This window comes from Diplotaxodon limnothrissa, linkage group LG22, assembly GCF_057381915.1.
Source record: "Diplotaxodon limnothrissa isolate DT_005_m linkage group LG22, D_limnothrissa_male_GT1.1, whole genome shotgun sequence".
In the NCBI taxonomy this organism is placed as follows: Eukaryota; Metazoa; Chordata; class Actinopteri; order Cichliformes; family Cichlidae; genus Diplotaxodon; species Diplotaxodon limnothrissa.
In genome coordinates this window covers 21,232,722-21,248,966 of record NC_140616.1, presented here as the reverse complement: position 1 = coordinate 21,248,966, position 16,245 = coordinate 21,232,722, and the positions used below count along the sequence as shown (strand labels likewise).

Below are 16,245 nucleotides of genomic sequence, written 5' to 3'. Positions count from 1 at the left end.
AGACCACGGGTGAAGTTCTCTACTTTGCAGTTGCCGAAAGACAAAGGGGGCTTGGCTCTACCTTCATTAAGGAATTACTACTTATCTGCTCAGCTGAGGTCCTTGGTGTGTTGGTGTAATCCATCTTTTTGTGCGAGGTGGAAGACTATTGAGATGTCTCTCTCAGACACGCCAATCCAGTCTAGACTTGGTCACGCGGCTTCTGATTTGGACGATACCTTGACGCCCAGCCACTGGGTCACTTTTACATTAAAAATATGGAGGGGAGTGGTCAAGCAGGCGCAACTCCAGGAAGAGATAAAACTTCTGAGGTGGCCAGCGTATGACCCTGATTTTCTACCTGCTTCCCACGATAGTAGATTTAAACAATGGGTGTGGCATGGAATCACTGCTGGGTGTTTGGTTATTGTAAAATCTAAAATTATGGCTTTTGATACCCTATGCAAGACTTACGATCTCGGGAAACAAGACTTTTTTCGATACTTGCAACTCCGTGACTATATTGGCAAAAGACTGAAGAGCTGTGTCCGTGGAGACTTCTCGATTGTTAATATTTTCATTGATGCTTATGACTCTGGGAGTAACAGAGCCTTGATAAGTAAACTGTATAAATGTCTGACTAAGCTCAAAGGGCACTCAACGATTTACATAAAGCAGAAGTGGGAAAAAGAAATGGACATTGTGATTACAGAAGATGGGTGGGCACGGATCTGGGAGACACAGTTTACCACGACTAACTCCAACATGTGGCGGGACTTCTGCTGGAAGAACATTATACGCTATTTCATAACGCCTAAACAGAAGTCTAAATTCAGTGCTACACCTGCGTTTTGCTGGAGGAATTGTGGGGAAGTCATGGCTGATTACGGTCATATATTCTGGTCCTGCCCACTCATACGACCCTTCTGGACGGAAGTTATAAAGATAATTACAGAGGTGTTGGGATTCCACGTGCCTTGTACATTTACCTCATTGTATCTGGGGTATTTTACAGACGATTTAGTTGCAGATGATGTTTACCTTCTGAAAGTTCTCTTGGCTTCTGCGAAGAAGGCCATAACAAAACGCTGGCTCTGTAGAGATCCTCCCACTGTAACACTTTTTACCTCTATAGTGGAAGACGTCAAATTGATGGAATGTATGACTTTCACTCTGCGACTGCAGGGAGATTTGGGAAGGAGACGGTGGAGAAAATGGCTGGACTTTACAGCTTGTGGCAGCACCCTTTGATGCATAGAATTAGCAATGCAGACTTGTTGACGTATGTATGTGTGGATGTGCAGATGTATGTACAGGTGTATGTTATCTTCCCATGACCTCATACTGTTTCTGTTTTTTCTTTTTTCTTTTATCTTGTTGCATAAAAATGTTCCTAAACAAATAAAAAGTGTCAAAAAAAAAAAATGAAACTAAACTAAAAACTTTTTTTCCACTAAAGAAAAAAAAAGAAACAGGCTCAACTCAACAGTCACACAAATGTGAACTCGAGCTTCAGCACAGTGTTCCTCTGATCTTTTCAACTTCTCTCACTTCTCCCACTCACCATGGGAAATTAGGCTTTTTGGAGTCAGTGAAACTGTCATCTTAGAACAGATCAACTTTTCTCACTTTCGAAGGAGCTGCTTCCTTTCTGCCGCTGCTTTTCTCCGTCGCTCTGCTGGTTACATTTTAACTAATCTCACTGTCATGTTCCTCAGAATTTCTGCCATAAGAATAAATCCCAGGAGTAAACACCTAGTGCAAACAGCCCTGCTGCATTAGGCTTGTTTTCTATGAAGAGCTCACTAGCTTCAAACTGCATTGTGAGGAGCAGTTTCTGTTTATGGGGAACCTGAACCACACAAACAAACTAATAGGTGGAAGGTGACAGCTCAAGAGGCCAGTCTGTCAGCTGAGGAGCTGTCATCTCCTCCATCTCTGACTCATTGCTAACTCTGCACTGTTTACACTTTTCATAATGCACAAAAACACATAATGCAATACTGTAAAACATCCAAGGACATAAATAGAAACAGAGACTTTAAAAATCAGCGCTTTTCTGCAGAGAAACTCTGCAGAGAAAAAGAAATATAGTTTAATGTAACGACTCCGTCACACCTACACACACACCTACACAGGTACAGACCTGTGTAAGACTGTGCCTCTCTCGGTGGATATAATCCGAACCCCTGCTGTTAAATCTGAGAGATATAGAGTGTGACTGCGCATGTAAGACCGAGCGAGACAATATGGTGGAGTGGTGCTGGGGGAAAAAAACATCTATGGAAATTTATTCCTGTGGAGGGACTACATTTATATACTTTTTGCACAACATATGCAAGTTTAATCCTACGTGCATGTTATTTGTTGTCTCCAGACCCACTTTTAGACTGAAAAAAATGTGTGATATCCAGCAGGAAAGCAGCACCCACCTGCTATCTCTCTCCGCAGCTCCACCCTCAATGACAGTCTTAACAAAGATGCCCAGTTTCTCCAGGCCTGCATCAGCACCAACACCCATCCCGATGATACTGATCCCCAGGCCGTCTTCATCTGGAAACACAAAACCCCACAAATTTCAAGTGTCATTCTCTGCATTTTCATAAGTGTCCAAAGATCCAGTCAATCAAACCCAAAATGACTTCTGTTAACAATGTCAACCATATTGTGGAATATGACAGAATATGTGAATATGTTCAGTATTAACTGAAAGAATAAGGAGACGTCAACCTCCAAGACATGAAACAATTTTTACAAGAATGTGAAAAATGGAGGAGAAATGCCCTTCATTCATCCCTGTCCTGTGTTAATAATTCAAATGCTGTTAGTGTTACATAACAGAGAGTAGATTGTGGTGTCCCACAACGTAAAGTCAGTGTATTTTAGATCCTGGGTGTAAATGAATTTTAGTCCAGAACAAGACAAGTGGAAAACATGCAGTGTCACGTCTAGGGAATTAGGATGAATTAAGCAACCCTTGCTTTTTGGGATAATCTAAGTCAAATTGCAATTTGTGAATTATCTCTTTGTAACATCTAACAACAATAATAATAATAACAAAATACTGCTAATGGTCGAGGGAGAGATTTAAACTTTAAGGCATGATCTATGGGAAGGGGATGAAGGAAACGTGAAGGAAAAAAATTAGGAAAGTACAGAAGAAAGCAAAAAACAAAGACATCCTGTGTGGGTGGTTCTGTCTGTTGGGTATGATAAGTAGCTGACAGGATCCCATCTTCATTAGGATTTTCTTAGATTTTTCCCCACCTTTCTCTAGCTCCACAGGGAAGAGCTCCAGTTTCTCCACCCTCTTCTCCAGCTCATACTCAGCAGAGGAGGCCACGGGATCCACCTCCTCATTACGTCGGTCATAGTCTTCATTGGAGTAGGTGTTAAACACCTGAAAAAAAACAACACACAGAATTATATAAGCTAGTTGCATTTAAAAAAAATGTATTCAGGCTTTATAAAGGGCACATCATACTGTACTAATAGGCTCACACAGGAACAGGTTTTGCCTTTGCACATACAACACTAACAATGCCACACCTGGGAATGTTACATACATTTATACTACTCTGCTTGACAACAGTGGTTGCTCTTTAGGCGAGGGAGTAAATAAGAGCTTTGTGTTCCCAATTATTGGGAACACAGCACTACTTTTAGCTAACAGCACTTGGATAAACAAGGTCTTTATATGAAAGAAACAACTGCAACCACAAATAAACTGTAATGCAAGGAAACATAATTGCTTTGAGGACGGGGATGCCTCTCTCTTTCTCTGAGCTGTGTGGTCCTCAGAGGAGCCTCTCCTCCCTTGCAACAGTCAGCTGTCACTTCAAATCTCAACCAAGCGCTCTCACGGCTCCCTGCAACGAGGAGGAAGGAAAGGAGAGGAGAGAGAGCTGTGCACGCTCTTGTCACGACTTTAGTGTGGTGTTCTGCCGAATGCTGTCTGCTGGTGTCGAAGAAAGAGGTGTAAGAATATGCAAAGTGTTCAAGCGCGTAGATTAACATGCATGTAAGTGCAGAGGGAAGCTTGCATGAAGGCATAAGCTTCACTCCGGCAAAACAGGCACCTGCAAACCCCGACTCCAGGCGCTATTAATAGAATCTCAGATTTATCTTGAAGTGAACCCATTAGCTGTTTTCTGTCACTCTTTATATTAATTGTGGCCAAAGTTTCAAATACTGAGGTCAGTCTGTGATCAGTTTCACATCAAAGAGAGTGGATATCTCTGCCCACCAGCTAACAAAGCTTCTGTTTGTGAGGGGCAGCCAATCAGAAGAAAGACAGCTTAAAGAGAGGAAGATGAGCTAAATTGGTTGTTTTGGACAGAAGTAGAGATGGACCGATCTGATATTATGTATCGGTATCGGGTCCGATACTGACCTAAATTACTGGATCGGATATCGGAGAAAAATAAAAAATGTAATCCGATCCATTAAATATCACGAAAGCACCTCACAAAACTTGCAACATGCCGTAACTCACCTCAGAACGTTAGCACGTCGGAGCAGTATGCATCACGTGATAGAGCAGCTGTGGCATGTGGGACCTGTCGGTGGTCTGGATAGCATGTGGAGCTTCGCTAGCAACCCGGCATTTCATCTCCGACAAAGTTATCCCCGAGAGAAGTAAAGCAAGTGTGTAAGTCCATCTCTGAATGTTTGTAAAGCATTCCTGCGTTAAGCTTAACAAGCGATATATGGAGCGACTGCCTCTCCTGCTGCTACTTCAATCATGAAACTGCTTAATGATCAGCTGATCGGCTTTTCTGTCGTGAGTCCGTGTCTCTTGTTTGTTTTTGGCCCACTTTGCACCAGAAAGAGGAAACCAGCGGCTGAACAACAGCAGCACGTTTAAGCTTGATCAGCTGTTGTTAGAATTTATTTAATATTACTTTCTACTCGAGGATCTTTTTCTACGTAGCTGACGCTGGTAACTGTGCAGGGGCGGATCTAGCAAAGTTTAGCCAGGGGGGCCGATAGGGCATGAACAGGGAAAAGGGGGCACAAAGACATACTTTTCTTTCTTATTCTCATTTAAAATGTCTAGCTTTTAATAAATAATTATCTGACACCCAAAGTTTTAATTTGATGTAAAATGAATAGAAGTCAATTACTGTATATAGTAACTATTAAGTCTAACATACCCTAGTAAGCTATAGTACTTTTTCCTTTGGGAAGGCACCATCTGTGAATTCTGCAATTTTGTTGAAGAAAGATGTTGAATCTATTTAATATTTCTTGAAAAATAATTTATTTCTGTGCATTTTTTTCCACACTGCATCAAATTAAGGTTGATTACGTCGATTAAGCATCATGAGGTGGAGGGTGAGGGGTGGTTCCCTATTTTTTATTTATTTATTTTTGTTGTTGCTGGGAGTTGGAACCCTATTAGTTAGGTTGCTTAATATTTACGCTAAGTACTCTTTAAACACTTCTTCATTGGAAACATTAATGCATGTACAAGTGAAGAATAGTAATACAGCAGGAAGGTGGGATTTTAAATGATACTGCTAGTCAAATCAGACCCTGCTCCCACCTACTGTCTTTTTTTCTGCTTAAAGCACTTCATCAGACAATTGATATAAGCGCAACATTTGAAGAACGCAATCCTCTGCTAAACTGAAATAATTTCAGTGCTGAGTGGCTGCACTTTGAATTCCAAAGCAGAGTTATTGCTTAGGTCTGTCATCACTGTGTCCTTCCCATTGTAAAGAGGGAGGGAGGTGCTAGTCATACAAAGACAAAATCTTAAGAAGTGACTATAGAGACCAGGACACACACACACACACACACACACACACACACACACACGTATGGCCATTATTTTCCTTTTTTCCGCTGTACTAAGAAGATACATTTGCATGACTTTGTCTCTTGAACAAAGTTATATTTTCAGCACAGTTTTTTAGCATTTTAAAAAATGGTATACAATTTAAGAAAACGTGTGTTTAGTTGAACTCTGATTCTCACAATGGTGTGCTGAAAGATGCGCATCACTGAGTATTTACCATTCCCTGAAGTTACGCTAAATTAAATGATACAAGAAAGTCCTGCTTACTGATTCTGATACCTTGTTACACGAGCAGAGATTCTCCAGGAGTACAGAGGTGAAGTGGCAGTCTTTGAATGAGAAGCACACACTTAATGAGCACTTTTTCAAACACCTGCTTATACTTGCAATTACCCAGCCAGTCATTTAACAGGAGAGCCTAATGTATGTGTAGCCCAGATGAAAAATATCATACTTATTCTCTTTATATTAACTGTCCACATCAACAAGCGTCGTATTTCCTATGACCATTGAATGCACCTCTCAGTTCACCCCACGTGAGGGCACCTAGCTCAGCAACCAATCAGAGCCTACCCAGGCCGCATTGACCCTGTCAGCCAGGAAGTGAGGTGGAGGTGCATGGTGTCCCGGGTTTTTCTTATCTCAGCAAGAGGAGTGGAGGCATCTGCTACTCAAACCGAGAAATCCACGGACAAAAGAGAGGAAAACTCAGGATTGAGAGGAAGGAAAACCAGCCTACTTACCTGCTGGAAGTCCGGAGTCGAGTGGCTGGATGAAGGAGAGAGGCAACGTCGGTAAGACGAGTGTTATTCTGATGGAAAAAACTTGTAGAGACTTACCGTCGCGATCATGCTAATGCTAGCTCGGTGTCTCACAGGCTAACCACTCACCTTTCATCCGGAGAGCTGCTGCAATTCCAACGCCAGTGTGTGTTGGGCTTTTGTGAAACAGAGCAACGGTGAGCAACATGTTCTTAGCTGCTCTAAAGCTAAATTTTGTCAGTTCACTGTGAGTTTAAAGTAATCTAGAGGGTAATTTTTAGTGCATTTCTCTCTCACGAATAGGCCTATAGCGTGGAGAAATTAAGCACACTGCTTTAATGCCTCTGAACTGAACTCATATGTATATTTTGTTGCTTATTTGCACATAGTTCTGAATTTGTTATGGTGTATTGTATTTTGAGTGTCAATGGTTACTTACCATAAGTATTGTTTAATTAATGTTTACATGAATAGAGAAATATTTGAGCAACTTAGATGTTTAGTTCTCATATTTGATATGCTTGAAAATTGAATGTTGTACAACAGAACTGTGAGATTTGATAAGATTTAAGATGTTGATGCAATGAATATGAGGTGATGCAATATTTTGATTTTGTATTTTAACCTTAAACAATGCATCTGAAACAGACTGATTAGAATGTACATTTTATGACCTGGATTATAGGTCAGGTTTTTTGGAGAGGACGGAAAAGTCCAAGGACCAGGACGATATTCTGGTTGTGATAGATGGCGAGCCAACCACTTTGAGGACGATCTACCCCAAAGAAGATACACACCACACACTCATACATTCCAGTTACATTCACAAGGACCTTTGAAGTTGGCTATCGCCAGCTTAACTCTAAATTCTTAAAGGGCCCCAACGAGTACTTTTATTTTGTTGAGTGTGCACACTATTTATTTTATTTTATACTTTATCTGTACAAATTGGACAAATACCTGTTATACTTTGTAACAATACAAGAGTGGCTACTCAAAAGTTAACATTGTGTCCAGGTCATTATTGCTGCTCAATACTTTGGCTCCATACGAATTTGGTGTCTTCTGATTCTGGCCAGGGTCTTATTACGAGCCCAAGTAATTATTGCGCTGTAATTCACCTTTATACCTTAAAGTTGGTTACAGAAGTGGCGAGCCAGCCAGGAGCCAATTGATTTGAGCATCAATATTGAGGCAATGACCAGCATGGATTTCATACAAAAGTCTGGTGTCAAAATACCTAATGCGGTTGTTGTCGCTGGGATAACACAGGTATCTGAGAAAGATGAACAGGTCATTGACTTTCTGAAACAGTATGGTAAAATCACAAGAGTCCTTTTTGTTGATGATTCACTGTCCAACTTCTACCAAAACCTGATCGTAGAATACTCTAGCAGTTCAGCCTTAGAAGGTTTAGAACCTCGTTTACCATACACATACACAGCACAAGCTGATCCCAGCGTTGTCTATGAAATTAAAACACTCAGTAGCATGTACACTACCACGGTTGGGAGTAATGTTACAAAAACCTACTTGGCGGAACTCAAGGAACTAGCCAAGCTGAGTGGCAAAGACTACGGTGAGGTGCTGAAGGAGATGATGTGTCAGATTGGGGAGGATGTTGAAGCCATGCGACCTACCACTGAAGAACCTTCTCCCACGTATGTCGAGACCACTGTTGTATCTCCGCCCGCTTCTAAAGAGCGACAGTGTCACACCTCACATTCAGATGTTACACCAAGTGATACTGGTGCCACTGATGATGTTCCCCTCACTAATGGAAGGAGAGCAGCGTCCCTCTCAGTAAGTGACTTGAACCCACCTGACATTCAGAAGGTTGTGGTAGAGCATATCGTACGAAGGCAAGATGTTGTCCCACACATCCAGTCCCAGGTGAGACTCCGTTCCTTCTCCGGTAAGGTTCCCAGACCTAACAATGAAACTGATTATGACACATGGCGCACACAAATTGAACTGCTCCAAAATGATCCCAGCATGTCCCCCCTGCAAATATCCAGAAAGATCCATGAGAGCCTGCTCCCACCAGCAGCTGATATAGTTAAGAGTTTGCGGCCTGAGTCACCACCTGTGACTTATTTGCAGCTTCTAGATTCAGCCTTTGGCACTGTAGAAGATGGTGAGGAACTTTTTGCTCAATTCCTGAACACCCTTCAAGATCCAGGTGAGAAGTCATCCACTTACCTTCACCGGCTACAGCTAGCATTAAACAGAGCCACGAAGAGGGGGGGAGTCGCATGTGAAGAAGTGGACAAACATCTACTTAAACAGTTCTGCAGGGGATGTTGGGACAACGACCTACTCAGCGCCCTGCAACTTGAGCAAAAGAAGAGCAGCCCACCCCAATTCTCAGACCTGTTGTTAATGATTCGCTCTGAGGAAGATCGACAGCAAGCAAAAACTAACCGTATGAGAAAACACATTGGCACCACAAAGCAGAGAACTCAGTTACAGTTCCAGGGTGCACATGTTTGTGAACCAGAGGAGAAACATGGGAGTAGCATTGCTGCTATTGAGGATCTGCGAAAGCAGGTGGCGAGTCTGCAAAGTCAACTAACTACATTCATGTCACAGAAAAAAACAAAGTTTGCAAACAGCAAGGACCCTGCAGGGAAGCCGCAGAGTAAGATGTCAAAGCCACATGGTGTAGATGGACGTATGCAAAGACAGACTTCAAAGAGGCAAAGGGGCAGACCCAAGCCCTGGTATTGTTTCAACTGCGGTGAAGATGGACATATCGCTCCATGCTGTGTTGACCCCGCTAACCCCAACCTAGTAGCAGAAAAAAAGAAGCAGTTGGAGGAGAAACAACGCCAGTGGGAAGCGCGAGATTGTACAGATTCACCTTTAAACATCTAACAGTTCCTGTTGTGGGACAAACAGGAGCTGAGGAGAGTCAACAACGTCCCTCAGACGTAAACAATGGTGACAAAATCACAGCTGAGGTTAACAAAGTAAGTACCCCAGCAAAGACTGTCAAAGCACAAACATGTTCTGGTTTAAACCATTCAGAGCAGAACCAATCTTTCCAACTCCCTAAACAGTTGATTGGTACCAGAAGTACAGCTCAAGTGACTGTGAGAGGTGAAGAAGTCAACTGTCTTCTTGACTCAGGCTCCCAAGTTACCACTGTTCCTGAGTCATTTTACCAGCAGCACCTTTCAGAGCAAAAGATCAAGCCACTACATGACCTCTTAGAAGTGGAAGGTGCTAATGGCCAGCTAGTGCCTTACTTTGGCTATATAGAAATGACCATAACTTTTCCAAAGGACTTTATAGGTGTTCCAGTAGATGTAAACACACTTGCTTTAATCGTCCCTGACACTTCACAACCCCTCCCACATGGCTACAAAGTAGTCTTCAAAATCATTGAGTTGAGACGGAAGCAGACAAGTGACACCCATCAGGGGGTAGTGAAGCTACTTGGCAAGATGCCTCAAGTCATTCCAGCTGGTTCAACTGTAGTGGTGGAGGGAGTCGCCCTTGGCGAGGGCCTTCAGGATGAAAAATCAGTTGTAATTGAGTACCCATCATCGTCCCCCTTGCCCGGTGGCCTGCTACTTAAAGCCGGTCTGGTGGACTTTCCCCAGCGGCGGCCCCACAAGTTGCCAGTTGTTATAAGCAACGAGTCTGACCACGACATTGTCATCCCTGCCAAGTGTACTATTGCAGAGGTTAGTGCTTATCAGACCATCCTATTAAAGGAACACAACAAGACCAAACAGTCAGAACTATCCCAGAGAACTCCAGACACTCCGTCTTTCCAAGAGCCCACCATAACCTTCAATTTTGGTGACTCCCCAGTTCCATTGGAATGGAAACAGCGCATCACTCAGCAGCTCAGCGGCATGCCTGAGGTGTTTGCACAGCACGACCTGGATTTTGGCCGGACGGACCAGGTGCGACATCATATAAAACTTTCGGATGGCACGCCTTTCAAACTACGTGCCCGGCCAATCCACCCACGGGACATTGAGGCTGTCCGGAAGCACATTCAGGAACTCCTTGATGCAGGAGTTATTAGAGAGTCAGAGTCCCCATTTGCGTCACCCATAGTGGTAGTCCGGAAAAAGAACGGCCAAGTCCGGTTGTGCATCGATTATAGGCGTCTAAACCTTCAGACTATAAAAGATGCGTACAGCCTTCCGAAGCTAGAGGACACATTCTCAGCCCTCAATGGTTCACAGTGGTTCTCTGTTCTTGATCTAAAATCAGGGTACTACCAGATCGAGGTCGAAGAAGCAGACAAACCGAAGACGGCCTTTGTGTGCCCTCTCGGCTTCTGGGAGTTCAACAGAATGCCTCAGGGTGTAACGAACGCCCCCAGCACGTTCCAGCGGTTAATGGAGCGGTGCATGGGGGATATGCATTTGAAGGATGCATTGGTCTTTCTTGATGACGTGATAGTATTCTCCCGAACCCTTGAGGAACACGAAGAAAGACTCATGAAAGTGCTCACTCGTCTAAAAGAGTTTGGGTTAAAGCTGTCACCAGAGAAATGTGTCTTCTTCCAGACTTCAGTCCGTTATCTGGGACATGTGGTCTCCAGAAATGGAGTTCGGACTGACCCTGAGAAGATTTCGGCCCTTAAAACATGGCCTGTCCCACAGACCCTGCGAGAGTTAAAGTCGTTCCTTGGTTTTGCTGGGTATTATAGAAGGTTCGTTAAGGGGTATTCCAGCATTGTGAAACCTCTCCACAACTTAACTTCGGGGTACCCACCTAGCCACAAGAAATCAAAAGTAAACGCAAGACAAAGTGCACATCAGTACCATGACCCAAAAGACCCTTTCGGAGGTCGCTGGACGCCAGCTTGCCAGGAAGCCTTCGAGTCAGTCATCCAAAGTCTCACCACTGCCCCTGTACTTGCCTTCGCTGACCCCCAGAAACCCTATATACTGCACACCGACGCCAGTACCACCGGGCTTGGTGCTGTATTGTATCAGGAGCAAGAGGGACAACTTAGAGTCATAGGCTATGCAAGTAGAGGGCTGTCACGGAGCGAAAATCGCTATCCAGCGCACAAGTTGGAGTTTCTGGCGCTCAAGTGGTCAGTTACAGAAAAGTTCAGCGACTATCTCTACGGCAACCACTTCACTGTTGTAACGGATAGTAATCCGCTGACTTACATTCTGACTTCAGCAAAACTTGACGCAACTAGCTATAGGTGGCTAGCAGCACTGTCCACATTCTCTTTCAAACTCCTCTATCGTCCAGGGAAGCAGAATGGAGATGCGGATGGATTATCACGCAGACCACACGGAGGGCTAGCGGACGACCTGAAATCACAAAAAGAGATTGAACGCATACAACAGTTCACTCAAGATCACCTTTGTGATCCAGACAACATCAATGCTGTAAATCAGTCTGTGGTGAAAGCAATCTGTGAGAGGCAGTTCACCTACAGCGTCAGTCCTGACAATGAAAGAGAGGCAGATGCAGATTGTGTTGCCTTGGTGGAGGTGCTTGCTGTGTCTCCTAGTGCTGTACCTGATAGCTATGGGCAAGAGGAACAGTTTGGAGGTCTGCCAACCATTCCCCATCTAACTGAGGCAGAGCTGGCAGACGAGCAAAGAGCCGATCAGTGTATAAAGCATGTTATTTCTCAGATCGAATATGGGGACACACCACCTCCAACCGTGCGCACACAGTTCCCTGAGCTTCCACTGCTCCTCCGAGAGCTTAACCGTCTTGAGCTCCGCAACAATGTCTTGTACCGGCGACGCCAAGAGAGGTCCCAGAAAACCTACCAGCTTGTACTTCCAGCTGAGCTTCGCAACACAGTTCTCACCAGCCTGCATGACCATATGGGTCACATGGGAGTCGACCGTACACTGGACCTTGTAAGGTCAAGATTTTATTGGCCAAGGATGGCTTTGGACGTGGAAAGGAAAGTGAAGACGTGTGGCAGGTGCGTGCGGAGGAAGGCACGGCCTGAAAGAGCGGCCCCCTTGGTCAACATTAATACGACACGACCTCTTGAACTCTTGTGCATGGACTTCTTGTCCCTGGAAGCTGACAGGAGTGGAACCAAAGATATATTGGTGATCACGGACCACTTCACTAAATTTGCAGTTGCTATCCCAACACCTAATCAAAAGGCCCGCACAGTGGCAAGGTGTCTGTGGGAGAACTTTATGGTACACTATGGCATCCCAGAAAAATTGCATAGTGACCAGGGTCCAGATTTCGAGTCCCGCACAATCAAGGAGCTCTGTCAGGTGGCTGGTATCCACAAGGTGAGGACAACCCCATACCATCCTAGGGGCAATCCTGTGGAACGATTTAATCGTACCTTGCTTGATATGTTGGGAACTCTCCGTGATCAAGATAAGTCCTGTTGGCGTGACCATGTAAGACCCCTGGTCCACGCTTATAACTGCACCAGGAATGAAGTGACTGGTTTCTCCCCGTACGAACTGATGTTCGGACGCCAACCTCGGTTGCCAGTTGACCTTGCATTCAACCTGCCAGTGCAAGAGGAACAACACTCATCTCACTCTGAATATGTGCAAAAACTCAAGTCACGTCTCAAAGAAAGCTACAAGTTAGCTATGGACAAGGCTGCAAAGATGGCTCACAAGAACAAAATGAGGTTTGACAGACATGTAACTGCATCAGACTTGGAAGCTGGAGATCGGGTATTGGTCAGGAATATCCGTATCCGGGGCAAACATAAGATTTCAGACAAGTGGGAACACACTGTGCATGTAGTGGTGAGAAGGGCAGGCAACCTCCCAGTATATACAGTTAAGCCTGAAAACAAAGATGGTCCCCTAAGAACACTACACCGGGATCTGTTGCTACCATGTGGCTACCTACCTGTGGAGGAAAGCAGTGAGCATGTACAGAAGCCAGTGTCACGCAGGCCAAGAACCCGTGCAAATCCAGCGCTAGAGGAAGAGAACTCCTCAGACGAAGAAGATGATTTGCTCATTCCTGTTTGGTTGAGTTCCCCTGTCCACACAGTGAGTGAGAGTCCTGTAAATGTTCCTGATATTGACAACCCACCTGTTTTTGACAGCCAATCTGATTTTGGCAACATACCTGATATGCCTAACAGTACTACAGATGATACTGAGTACTTATCTACCAATGGAGTCACACCGACCGAACAAGTGGATGAAATAACCTTAACTGAAACTGACTCACCTGTTGATGACCCAGACGTCCAAGAAAGGCAACTTCCATTTCAGGAGGCTGGCACCAGAGGTGCGAATTCTGAGGAGAGAGTGGAGGAGATAGTCCCAGTGGATACAAGGGAAAACATGGATACAAATGATTCTGTAAGGAGATCTGAGAGAAACCGTCGTCCGCCACGACGGCTTGACTATACGGAGCTAGGCAATCCTCTGATCACTGCAGCAAAATCATTCTTGCAAGGACTGTCTTCAGCTTGGGCCGATGTCATCAGTGATGGTGAAGAGCCTGCTTCGCCCTCTTCCTTGACCCGTCAAATAATCATCATTTAACTGTCTACCATGCACAGGGACGTGCATGAGTTCAGGAGGGGAGGGTGTAGCCCAGATGAAAAATATCATACTTATTCTCTTTATATTAACTGTCCACATCAACAAGCGTCGTATTTCCTATGACCATTGAATGCACCTCTCAGTTCACCCCACGTGAGGGCACCTAGCTCAGCAACCAATCAGAGCCTACCCAGGCCGCATTGACCCTGTCAGCCAGGAAGTGAGGTGGAGGTGCATGGTGTCCCGGGTTTTTCTTATCTCAGCAAGAGGAGTGGAGGCATCTGCTACTCAAACCGAGAAATCCACGGACAAAAGAGAGGAAAACTCAGGATTGAGAGGAAGGAAAACCAGCCTACTTACCTGCTGGAAGTCCGGAGTCGAGTGGCTGGATGAAGGAGAGAGGCAACGTCGGTAAGACGAGTGTTATTCTGATGGAAAAAACTTGTAGAGACTTACCGTCGCGATCATGCTAATGCTAGCTCGGTGTCTCACAGGCTAACCACTCACCTTTCATCCGGAGAGCTGCTGCAATTCCAACGCCAGTGTGTGTTGGGCTTTTGTGAAACAGAGCAACGGTGAGCAACATGTTCTTAGCTGCTCTAAAGCTAAATTTTGTCAGTTCACTGTGAGTTTAAAGTAATCTAGAGGGTAATTTTTAGTGCATTTCTCTCTCACGAATAGGCCTATAGCGTGGAGAAATTAAGCACACTGCTTTAATGCCTCTGAACTGAACTCATATGTATATTTTGTTGCTTATTTGCACATAGTTCTGAATTTGTTATGGTGTATTGTATTTTGAGTGTCAATGGTTACTTACCATAAGTATTGTTTAATTAATGTTTACATGAATAGAGAAATATTTGAGCAACTTAGATGTTTAGTTCTCATATTTGATATGCTTGAAAATTGAATGTTGTACAACAGAACTGTGAGATTTGATAAGATTTAAGATGTTGATGCAATGAATATGAGGTGATGCAATATTTTGATTTTGTATTTTAACCTTAAACAATGCATCTGAAACAGACTGATTAGAATGTACATTTTATGACCTGGATTATAGGTCAGGTTTTTTGGAGAGGACGGAAAAGTCCAAGGACCAGGACGATATTCTGGTTGTGATAGATGGCGAGCCAACCACTTTGAGGACGATCTACCCCAAAGAAGATACACACCACACACTCATACATTCCAGTTACATTCACAAGGACCTTTGAAGTTGGCTATCGCCAGCTTAACTCTAAATTCTTAAAGGGCCCCAACGAGTACTTTTATTTTGTTGAGTGTGCACACTATTTATTTTATTTTATACTTTATCTGTACAAATTGGACAAATACCTGTTATACTTTGTAACAATACAAGAGTGGCTACTCAAAAGTTAACATTGTGTCCAGGTCATTATTGCTGCTCAATACTTTGGCTCCATACGAATTTGGTGTCTTCTGATTCTGGCCAGGGTCTTATTACGAGCCCAAGTAATTATTGCGCTGTAATTCACCTTTATACCTTAAAGTTGGTTACAGAAGCACACGATCCTGCGATTACCGATCAGAAACTACACAGAATATTCTCATAAATCATCAAAATGGAGAAGTGTGGAATGTGATTTTGTTGATTTTCTGATCAGACTGAGACTTCTCTAGGTTTTTTTTGCTTAAGACATCCAACTATTAGCTGGAATGCCTACAGACAGCACCATCTTCGAGCTTACTTTAATACAAGAACTGGATGCACCAGCCTGTCTGAATACTGATCATGTGCACCCCTTTATGGTGCCTCTAATGGCTACTTCCACCAGGATGACCACAGTGGACCACTGTGTTACAAAACTAACTTAATTTCAAACTTCAGTAGCCTTCCTGGTCCCCAGATATGAATTTGACATAATAAGTTTGGGATGTGGTAGAATGTGAATTTGGCTGCTGGATGTGCAGCTGACAAATGTGCAGAAACGACATAATGATCCAATCATGTCAACACTGACTCAATTCTCACATGAATGTTTTCCGCATTGGGTGAAATCCAGCCTATTAAGAACTGAGGATGTTTTGAAAACAAGTGATTGCAATGAGTGAGAGCAGGATTTTTGAAGATAATGTATTTTGTGAGGAACAGCAATAAATTGGCTTAGCTGCACAATCCCAGGGAACATGAGCTTTGTGCATACTTTGTGCACTGCTTGAGCTGATAAGTCCTGGTCCTCAGTTGTGT

At 43.9% G+C, this 16,245-nt stretch overlaps 2 protein-coding genes and 1 long non-coding RNA gene across 4 annotated transcripts in view; 2 read left to right on the top strand and 1 right to left on the bottom strand.

Moving 5' to 3' along the window:
- Positions 1–16,245, bottom strand: part of ppp1r9a (protein phosphatase 1, regulatory subunit 9A) — a 63,972-nt gene that overhangs the window by 30,706 nt on the left and 17,021 nt on the right. The window contains exons 2-3 of the mRNA XM_085345925.1: positions 3,247–3,379; positions 2,412–2,532 (exon numbers count right to left, since the gene is read on the bottom strand). Of these exons, the coding sequence (XP_085202051.1) occupies positions 2,412–2,532; positions 3,247–3,379 (254 nt within the window). The remainder of the gene's footprint in view (positions 1–2,411; positions 2,533–3,246; positions 3,380–16,245) is intronic.
- LOC146609898 (zinc finger CCHC domain-containing protein 18-like) lies at positions 6,222–9,550 on the top strand. 2 transcript variants are annotated; one of them, XM_085345945.1, is made up of 3 exons: positions 6,222–6,576; positions 6,660–6,740; positions 7,229–9,550. In XM_085345945.1, the coding sequence occupies exon 3, from the start codon at positions 7,741–7,743 to the stop codon at positions 9,418–9,420; it is 1,680 nt and encodes a 559-aa protein (XP_085202071.1). In that variant the 5' UTR covers positions 6,222–6,576; positions 6,660–6,740; positions 7,229–7,740; the 3' UTR covers positions 9,421–9,550. The 2 variants fall into 2 exon arrangements, with proteins under 2 accessions (XP_085202071.1, XP_085202070.1); XM_085345944.1 differs by having other exon boundaries at positions 6,660–9,550.
- Positions 13,232–15,529, top strand: LOC146609897 (uncharacterized). The gene is made up of 3 exons (XR_014905052.1): positions 13,232–14,444; positions 14,528–14,608; positions 15,097–15,529. It is a non-coding gene; the product is annotated as an uncharacterized LOC146609897 (long non-coding RNA).